Source organism: Nanorana parkeri, unplaced genomic scaffold (assembly GCF_000935625.1).
Source record: "Nanorana parkeri isolate BGI_ZX_2015 unplaced genomic scaffold, ASM93562v1 scaffold10, whole genome shotgun sequence".
Taxonomy (NCBI): domain Eukaryota; kingdom Metazoa; phylum Chordata; class Amphibia; order Anura; family Dicroglossidae; genus Nanorana; species Nanorana parkeri.
In genome coordinates this window covers 3,026,741-3,037,195 of record NW_017306278.1, presented here as the reverse complement: position 1 = coordinate 3,037,195, position 10,455 = coordinate 3,026,741, and the positions used below count along the sequence as shown (strand labels likewise).

General features: G+C 46.7%; 1 protein-coding gene and 1 long non-coding RNA gene across 3 annotated transcripts in view; one reads left to right on the top strand and one right to left on the bottom strand.

Moving 5' to 3' along the window:
* AMPD3 (adenosine monophosphate deaminase 3) overlaps positions 1-10,455 on the top strand; it is a 51,961-nt gene that overhangs the window by 29,435 nt on the left and 12,071 nt on the right. For both annotated transcript variants that reach the window (XM_018555459.1, XM_018555450.1), the window contains exons 4-7: positions 733-898; positions 1,588-1,804; positions 6,980-7,109; positions 8,789-8,983. In XM_018555459.1, the coding sequence (XP_018410961.1) occupies positions 733-898; positions 1,588-1,804; positions 6,980-7,109; positions 8,789-8,983 (708 nt within the window). The remainder of the gene's footprint in view (positions 1-732; positions 899-1,587; positions 1,805-6,979; positions 7,110-8,788; positions 8,984-10,455) is intronic.
* Positions 5,615-10,455, bottom strand: part of LOC108786217 — a 24,423-nt gene continuing 19,582 nt past the window's right edge. The window contains exon 3 of the long non-coding RNA XR_001941183.1: positions 5,615-5,626. This is a non-coding gene — a long non-coding RNA (uncharacterized LOC108786217). The remainder of the gene's footprint in view (positions 5,627-10,455) is intronic.

Genomic DNA, 10,455 nt, shown 5'->3' with positions numbered 1-10,455 from the left:
TATTTTGTTACTTTTTTTCTTAATTTTTATTTATTAAATATCTTTTTATCAATTTCTTTTTTTTTCCACTTAGCACCTGTGTGGTAGCAAAGTTAACAAGCCCCTGTGTGATAGCATTTGGAGGTGGCAGGTTCTCTTTATTGAACCTGTCACCTTGGATACAGGAGTTCTAGCATAGCACTGTGCTGGAAACCCTGTGACAGCTGAGACGGGAAGGCTGCGAGTGCAGCTCTCCCTTCTCAGTGTTTACATGGAGCAGAGTGGAGAATGGACGTTCTCTGCTCTCCGCTCTCCATCCTGAAGAGAGGATCTCCGGCTGGCAGAGAGAGAGGTAGACGTACGAGCAAGCTGCATACAAGTGATCTCGGCGACATCGCCGAAATCACTTGTAAAGGAACCAGAGGCTTCCCCGCTTTACATTTAGCTTGGCTTGCCCAAAGCAGGGCTATATGTAGAGAACAAGTACCCGCCCGGAACTGCGTGTCCCGGGCGTCGGGCGATAGGAATCCCTGCCGCCCCTCAGCTCCCTGCCGCTCCAAGGCCGGGCCTCAGTTGGCCTTGTGGGATATCTGGCCCTGCCTGTGACAATGTTCCTACACCAAGGTTCTCGTGCCCAAAAATGACAGAACATTTTGCAAAGGAAAAAAAAAAATAACAACACATTTGATGCTTCTGATGTAAAACATTCCAAGGAAGGTCAAAATGTTTCTTTTAAATTGAATTGTTTCTCAGGTGACCGTTGACGATTATGAGCAAGCCGTGGTCAAGCTCGCCAAAGCCCTGCTGATACGAGAAAAATACTGCCGGCTGGCGTACCATCGCTTCCCCAGAACCACCGCCCGGTACCTGTGCACGGCGAACGACGAAAGCTGGAAACTGGAAGACGAGGTGTACCCAGGTAGAGGCTTTGTTCTATTTCTTGTGTATGATGCTGGCAACTGAACCATAGGCATCAGGTAGCTTCATTCTTGAGATAGGAGAGACTCCAACTGACCCACGATGTCCACAAGATGGAGTCCTGAAGACGTTGTAATTTGTGCTGCTCACAGCTCAACACGTTGCTCACTTTTCACGTTAAAGTTAAATTTATTTTTCAGCCAACATAAAATACATAGAATACAACATAAAATACATAGAATATAACATAAAATACATACAATACAACATACAATACATAGAACACAACATACAATACATAGAACACAACATAAAATACATAGAATACAACATAAAATACATAGAATACAGCATAAAATACATAGAATACAACATAAAATACATAGAATACAACATAAAATACATAGAATACAACATAAAATACATAGAATACAGCATAAAATACATAGAATACAACATAAAATACATAGAATACGACATAAAATACATAGAATACGACATAGAATACAACATAGAATACGGCATAAAATACATAGAATACCCTAGACATCCCCTTTAAGTCAACCTCCATCCAGCTGTGACAAGAATCGCCCAAGGATGGTGGCCCAAAGTGGAACCTCGCACATCACCATCTTCCTGGAGGTGAGTCTTGATTTGTTGCAATTTTTAACATTTTGCATATTATTGCAGAGTTCAACCCTCCCCCCGAACACGGAGATGTCTACAACCTGGAGAACATCCCCCCAAATCTTAACTACGTGGTGAGAATGAAGGGCGGGATCCCCTACATCTACGACAACAAAGAGGCGGCCGACGCAAATGACCCCCGCAGTCTGCCCTACCCCGACATGGAGACCTACACGCTGGACCTCAGCCACGTCCTGATGCTCATCGCCGACGGTCCCACGTAAGTTGTGTTAGGCTTCATCTACAGCAGGTGCATTGGGTTCAGTTCAAAAGCTAACGGGTTGGGCTAAGGATCCTTATTTTCAAAAAGTGAGTTGTTTTCAGCTGAAAATTATTCATGCGGCCAAAAATTTTAGATATTTTTATGTTACTTGTGTGAATGAAGACGTAAAACGTGTAACAAAATCATGGCATTAGCACATTTCATTTATCGACAAAATCGAGCAGCAGTCAAAAACATAAAATGGAGGTTTCAGTCGCCCCGTAGGAAAACGGGATCCATGTTGCCTGGAAAGTAGCAAAAAAATGTGACCACTTTGAAATAAAATTGAAACTGGGAAATTTTACAGCAATTTTTGTTCATTATGTCTGCGAAGGTTCTCATTCATCCAGGTCACGGTATATCTGTAAAAAAAAAGTCAAGGCAACTGGACTCGCTGTATTTTTCTTGAAGACGTTTCACTGACCATCTGACCAGCTTTCTCCATTCAGAATAAACGTCTTTTTTATTTCAGCTGCGGCGTCTCAGTATAACGCGAGCAGCAGCTCCCTATATACTGAGCCTAGGGTGACGGGAGGACGCTAGTTTGTGTCCTCCCGTTACCCTAAGGAGAACTATGGGGAAAAGACTTAACCCCCTAGTTCTCCCTTAATACAAGACAGAACTCTGCTCGCTTTGTTTGCAGCAGCCTGGCATTGTGCGCTGTTATTCAATCTGCGGTCTACAATGACCCCCCAAATCTTTTTCCATTTCTGACTTCCCTAGTGGAGTTCCCATTAATGTGTATTCCTCTTTTTAACCCCAAAATGCATTACTTTACATTTATCAACATCAAACCTCATCTGCCATGCCGTCGCCCCTCCCCCTATTTTATCCAGGTCCTCCTGCAATGTTATAATGTCTAAGTCCGTGTCTATTAACCTCCCCGATTTTAGTGTCATCTGCAAACACAGAAACGTGACTATTAGGATGGTGATTACTTATGATTGTGTTTACTGTTCCTGTTGCATGGAAAGTGATTGAAATTAGCTGAAAATGTTCACGTGTATGGGCAACTTAGTGGGTATGCAGGAGGAGATGACCAGCGACAGAAGACACTGGGTTGTTTACAGGATTTACGGCACAGCACTTGAAATTGAGATCTATCCAAGCGGCCGGCAATAAATGTCCTGGAAGCAACACAGAACTGACTTGGCAGAGCTGGTCTACTGAGCAGACGTGTAGCCAGACTGGTCAGGATATCACATTGCCTCATTTGTGTGGGAGTTTGGCTGGCCGTACACTGGAGGAGTTTCTTATGTTCATATGAAGAATCTTGTCAGAACATTTGATAATGCCGTCAGAGACTTGTAGAATTTTGTTGATGATTTTAACATTCAAGTTGATGGAATGAATGGAGTTTCTCGATTGAAACTCTAGGGCTTTAGTTTTCTGTTCTCAAAAGTGACTAAGTTCTGGTCAGTTGGTCTTTTCTTTGTAGCTGAGGTCCTCCATATATACTAGCTCATCTTCCATGGGCTCTTTCTGGGTTCATATAAAATAGGGGCAGTCCAATAACTAAACTGGGGGAATGCCTCACCCAGCACGGAACGCCCTGCAAGTCACTGTTCTTAGAAGGCAAAGTCTTATCCAATGAGCACTTTAGAACAGTGACATGCAGTGCGTTCCGTGCTGGGTGAGGCATTCCCTCTGCCCACGCTTTGCCATTGGTCCAAACCATCCACAGGGGTCAAGCCTCTAACACAAATTAGAGGCTGTTGCAGCTCTTGCCTCCATATGTTAGGTCACACAAGAAGCTGGGAAGCACTATGTAACCTGTTACAAACCGGTCTGAATGTTGAAAAAGCTGTCAGCTTCAGACTTGAAGCTGACAGCTTTTTCCTCCATAATATCGTGTTTCCCTGAAAATAAGACACAGTCTTATATTTTTTTGGGGCTCAAAATAAAACACACTAGGTCTTATTTTCGGGGTAGGTCTTTTTTTCTTTTTTATGTACAACAATCCACACTTATTCATGTACAAAAATATGGTGATCAGGGCAATCAGGGGTGCCGTACCCAATCAGGGGTGCCGTACCTTTCAGAGAGCAATTTGCTAACCAATCGCTGGCCAGAATGAGCGAAGCGCGCTTTCACTATCGATTCCTCACAGGCGGGGTGCATTTGGTATCACTCCGCCAGTGACAGGAGTCGGCGCTATAGAGGAAGCATCGGCTTATGCTGCTCTGCTCCCTCCGCTGCCGCCTCGCTTCCTCTAGCGCTGGCTTCGTTGGCACCGCTGATTCCCTCCCACTGCTCTTCAAGTTCCCCCTTATGCCACCAGCGGCCCTGGGAATGGTCACAACTAGGTCTTATTTTCGGGGTAGGTCTTATATTTTAGCAATTCCCAAAAATAGTACTAGGTCTTATTTTCGGGGTAGGTCTTATTTTCGGGGGAAACAGGGTACTAGGTAGGGCTCTGCCTCCCCTGACCGCACGTCCCTGCTTTTAGAATAAAGATTGTTTTTGATTTTTGTGGCTCTCGTTACACTAATTCACCTTCCAAAAGGTCACCACGGGCAAGAACAAAATGTTCCTTTTTAACAGCTCAAGACAAGATTATTTTTCCACATATACAGAAGATAGAGTCTGCCTATTACTTCACATCAGCCTCTGCCCTTTGAAGGAGATGGGAACAATTACTATCATTGCCTACATGCTCTAGGCCAGTTTGGTCAGAGGCCAAATCCACCAGAATGTTTTTATAATGAAGCCGGGCCACACAAAGAACACTCGTATTCCATTGTAATGGCATTCTCGGTGGGAACCAGCCAGGACCTTAGTGTTTAAAGACCACCATACTAACCAATTAGCCCCTGTATGCACAGGATGATAGAGGAAAACATGATAATGTTTTTCTTTTTGAGATGCAAGCTAAGCAGCATCGTCACTCATATCATGACAGAGGCAAAGAGGAAGAGGTCCGGACAAGTTTCTCATATAACTTTGTTGGCATGGAAGGTAGATGGCTTGTTCTCAGCTAGACAGCTGGCCATGAGCCCAGAACCCTTGATCCACCCCCTGGCACATTATTATGACAGTCTTGTGTAACTTTATTTACTTATCAGCTCTCCAACCTCTGCAGTCTTCCTAGTCATAAAAATGTAACCAACTGGTTGGTCTGGTTGGTCTGGAAATGTTTGGATCAACTGCTGATCACAGAAAAATTGAGGAGAATTGTTGGGTGACCTCATTCTCCGCACTCCTTGACAAAACTATTATTATTATTTTCCATCCTTGACAATCTGCTGTGAAATCACAAGTAGCAGAGAAACATGTGACCTATATGAATGGAAAATTTGTTAGCCAAAAAAAGACAAGCTACCGCTGCTCAAAGTCAAATTGAGAGCCAACAAAAGGATCGGCAAAGGACGGTTGATTTTCATTTGAGTTGTCGGCATTGGCTGACTCTACTCAAAGCAGACTTCAGTTTTCGGATTGGCACTGGTGGGTTTTTCATATTTCGTCAATGGTCCAACTGTGTTACGTTTCCTTGTTTCTACCCCTCCCATAAGAACAAAGGTCTCGATCATTCAATGACAGACCCCTCGGTCATTTATCCTACCTTATCCATCAGTGAAACCCCATCATCTTGGCAGTGGCCCTTGAGGATTTTAAATAGGTCCAACAGTAAGACTTTTCCAGGTTTCTACCCATCCTTTAAGGCAGTGCCGTAGCTCGCTCCTTTTGCGCCCGAGGCAAGAATGGTAAAATTGTGCCCCCAACTGACGTGTGCGGTATGTGACATCACGCGCCCCCCTCCAGAACGGAGGCGCACATGTGCTGGTGGCCAAATCCAAAATAGCATAAAAATTTGTTTCGTTTGACGAAACTAATAAAAACAGTTTTAGTTTACATTAATTTCTCTGGAGCCTGTGCCGCTCCTCTTCTCCCTGCTGAGCCGCGGCTGTGTTGGCCGCCTGACGCCCCTGTTGCCAATGGCACCCTGTGCTCGCCATGGCAACGGGGGTGAGGGGGCGCAGACAGGCCCTGGCTGTGCCCCCTCTCAGCTGCGCCTGAGGCGAGTGCCTCACTCGCGCCATGGTAGCTACAGCCCTCCTTTAAGGCCAGAACGAAGGTTTCATTATCTCAACCCCTTGGTCATTTATCTTACTTCATCCACAGCTCCAAGCTGCTCATCACACCTCTGTGTGAAACTCGCACTGCTCACCCCTTGTGAGCCCTCACTCTGGTCTCTCGGCAGTGTGTCCAACAGGTCCTAGAGTCACCGACCTTCCCAGCCTCCCCTGGCGGTTCCACGTGTGTCCAGCACGCAGCTGAGTCTGCTGTGGCAGTGTGCCTCCTGCACACACACAACTTTCCCTGAGCACTGGGCTGGCTTCCTAATGAGGCTGCTCTCAGCCACCTGATCAGCCCAAGCTGGTCATTGGCAACACCTGGCCCAAGGACTGGAGATCTCATCCCACCCAGAGCTCTACGAAATCTCCAGAGCTCCACACCCCAGCTACAATCAGGAAAACCTGGAAGAATCCGAAAGGCCGGGTTCTTCCTTATAAAATGGTTTACTCTCTGGACCCTCTCAGCCCCTCTGGCTGAGAGTCCTAGGTGCCATAGTTGACAAACTACACCGTGGCATTGGCTTACACTGCCACACTGCATTTTTTTTCCATAGGAGGAGTTCCTGATCATCTTGTATGGAAAATCCTTCTGCTTCAGGCAAGATCAAGGGTTCCTTTTATGTTCTCTTTGATTAATTTCGGCTGCAGTCAGTCAGTGTTTCAAAACTATACTAGAGAGCATTACATATAATTTGTCTCACCAACCATACTTGAAACTAGGGCTGTCTCAGCAGAGGAAAGACTAAATACTCTCAATCACCATTGCTGTTGTAAGACGAGGGCTGGGATCAAACGGTGTGTCTTCCTGACTCTGCTCTTTGGGGGAGGGCTCTGCCATGCAGCAAGTCTGTGTCGAGTGTGCTGCCCACCTGACCTCAGGTGTCGCCGCCCAGGTTGCTTCTTCACATTTGTTATTTGTGACGCTGCAAACCTGTAATAACCCAGCTCCGATTGTTGTAATAACTTTTTGTTCTGATAATTGGGTCAATCCTCCATGTCCACACTATGGAAAAATGCTGTTTTATCTCCTCTGACGTTTTACAAAATTGTCCTACAGGAAGACGTACTGCCACCGCAGATTGAACTTTCTGGGCTCCAAGTTTAACCTCCATGAGATGCTGAACGAGATGTCAGAACTGAAGGAGCTGAAAAGTGTGCCCCACCGCGACTTTTATAACGTCAGGAAGGTTTGTAAACTGGGCAGGGGCTGAGGTTTAATCTTATTTTCCTCCTCACTAACAATGATATTTTAAATATAGCCATTCCACTTTCATTATATAGCTTATCTTAAACCCAGTAACGTCAACACAGGGTTCCTGTGCTTATCTGTGCCATGCAGGCTGATCTTGGCTGGTAGAAGGGGCCAGCAGGATGCAGTACATAGCTTTCTGAAAACATCACAGCACCCTGCCTCAGTACACCTCACAAGAGCCCTCCGCCCTGATGCCAGCAGTGGGATGGCTCTTGGGAGGAATTATGCAAATACCCAAATGGCTTTAAGGGTGGTTGTCAGTATAGGGAGAGGGCATTCCTATGCTGGATGCATTTCCATGCAGACCACCCTAGGCATAACCCACATGTGATGCTGAGCCTCCATGATTGAAAGGACTGCAATACAATAAAAAAAGGGGCGGGCCGGGGACAGTTGAATTGTCAAGGAATGAGCTAGATGATTCTGGATGTTCTCCATCCAGGAAATGAGGCGGGCCTCTATCTGACTTGCTTGGAGCTTCTAATGAACATTGTGAGAAGCTCCCAGTGTGCAGTGACATCAGAGGAAGCCATTTCAGTCCAGGAGAGGAGCCGGTACAACTGTGCAAGACTGAAGGGGAGGTCAGATATAAGACTGAAGGGAAGGCCAGAGTTCAGCTTTAACTAAATGCCATATCGTGACCGTACCAATGTCTCTTAAGGGATCTCTTTAAACAAATCAGTCCTTTAAACCTTGTAAATAAGGCCCTATTGTATGAAGAAGTTCATGCAGGCAGGAGAATAAAGTTCTTGCTGCTGTAGATATGCCCATTAGTGTTGTGATGGAGAACCATTATCGGGTTATGTAGACAGTTCCATCTATGTCTGTTGTTCCTCAGCCCTTGGGAGGGTAGTTGAGCTGCAATGAATGGTTGACCTAGCCTGAGAAAGATCTTCATGTAAAGGTTCACATTTGAAATGGGCAAGCCAGGGCTGTAGCTACCATGGGGCGAGTGAGGCACTCGCCTCAGGCGCATCTGAGAGGGGGGCGCAGCAAGGACCGGCCTGTTTGTGCCCCCTCGCCCCTGTTGCCATGACGATCACAGGGCACCATAGGCAACAGTGGCGCCAGGCAGCCAACACAGCCGCGGCTTGAAGGGGAGAAGAGGGGCGGCACGGGCTCCAGCTTCTCCTCCGATCCTCGCTGCTCTCCCCAGCCTGTATGGGCAGAGGACTCCGTGTCCTGAATCTCTTTTTATATTTCAAAAGAGAAATCTAAGGGGTCTGTTTAGATCCCCGATATTTCCCCGAAGCCCCCCAACAATAAAACTAAAAACACACACTCATGCACACATTACTATCAGGGGGCACAATTTTCTGTTCTTGCCTCAGGCGCAAAAGGAGCTAGCTACGGATCTGGGGCAAGCTTGCGTGTTTGTTCCATGATGGAGGCTTCAGAAGCATGTTACAGACCTGCCTCTAAGGAAACAATAGTGACTAGGCCAACTTGGGTTGACCAGGATGGAGTCCAACCAATCCTGGAATATTAGCCAGGTTGATGGAAGAGCCTACAAACATACAAACGTTCCTCAGTCTAACCATAAATTGCTGGATTGGCACATTGTTCTCCAATATAAGGCACCTTTTAATGGCTCCCTGGTTTAATCTTACACAGGTGGACACTCATATTCACGCTGCGGCCTGTATGAACCAGAAGCATCTCCTGCGCTTCATCAAACACACGTATCGCACAGAATCCGACCGAGTGGTGGCCGAGAAGAATGGGCAGAAGATGACCCTGAAGGAGCTGTTTGAGAGCCTTCACATGCACCCGTATGACCTCACCGTTGACTCTCTAGATGTGCATGCGGTAAGATATATTTTTCGCTCCCTTATAGGCAAAGCGACAGCCTTATAGGAGAACTATGGGGTCAGTGTTTTTCCCCATAGTTCTCCTTAGGGTAACGGGAGGACACAAACTAGCGTCCTCCTGTCACCCTAGGCTCAGTATATAGAGAGCTACAGCTCGCGGTATACTGAGCCGCCGCAGCCGGAGCGGATCCCGACGTAGATGACGGGATCCGCCCAGCTGCGTGAGTGACAGCTGGCTCTGCCTATCTAGAGGCAGAGCCAGCTGTACCCGCCCCCTCCCCCGTCCGTTCTGCCAGTCAGTGCTGGCAGATCAGAGTGGGGAGAGGGGAATCCAGCCCCTCCCCCTGTCACGGCAGAGAGCCGTGACAGGATCGAGAGGCGAGCGAACCCGGTATGTGTTCGCTCACCTCCCGATCTACTGAGCCGACCTGTGACAGTCTCATTGTCACAGGTCGGCTAGAACTATGAGGTGAGTGAAAAGCACTCACCTCATAGTTCTCCTTTAAGGGCAGGTTCACACCATTTTCCGGACCAGATCGGGTCCGGAAAATGGTGTGAACTTGCCCACAGTTCCTGTACATTACAGACCAGACAAAATGAGACATGCCGTATTTTTTCTGGTCTGGTCTGGACTGCGCTGGTGTGAACAGAGGCCAGAAATAGCATAGGGATACATTCGGATGCATTTTGAGTACGGAAACAATCTGGTCTGGTCTGGAGATGATCTGGATGTGGTGTGAATGGGCCCTAAAGGATCAGGTCATGTCACTATAATCGCACTGAGTATGAAGTTCTTGCAGTTTTTGTTTCCTGTGGTCCAGCCCCGAAGTGTGGGAACAAGTCGAGTCCCAAGTAGGAGTCGTATTTATAGTGGCGTCTGTTTCTTTTCCTTCTAAACATTCTTCCTACTGACAGCTTCCTGTGAACGGTGTTTTGGTGCCTTGAAGTTTTAGTATTATAGCTCATGTTGTCTGCCGGCTGTACACATTCCCCATTTATGACCTATAGGTACAATCTAGACCAAGCTGAATGCTAAGCACGCCAAGCACACAAGTACGTGCACCATCATAACCGGTGCTATACAGGACCACTCAACTGAACATACAGGGTAACTTGCGTTGGCTATAGCCAATGATTGATTGATTGATTGATTTTAATATGTGCATGTGATCAGTTTAGAGTGAGCATGAACTGGCTTAAAAAGTGCATAAGGTAGCTACAGTACTTTGCAGTACCTGTAAGACTTCCTGCCAGACTTTGTCTCTCCTGGAGTCTACCCAAGGGGTAGGCAACCTCAGCACTCCAGCATGTGGTGCTAAAAGTCCCATGAGGCATTGCAAGACTCTTCACAGCCACGGGCATGACTGCCAGAGGCATGGTGAGATTTTCAGCCTCATCACAGCTTGAGTGCCGAGGTGGCCCACTCCTAGTCTATCAGATCCTATATTGTTGACAGATACAAGAATAACT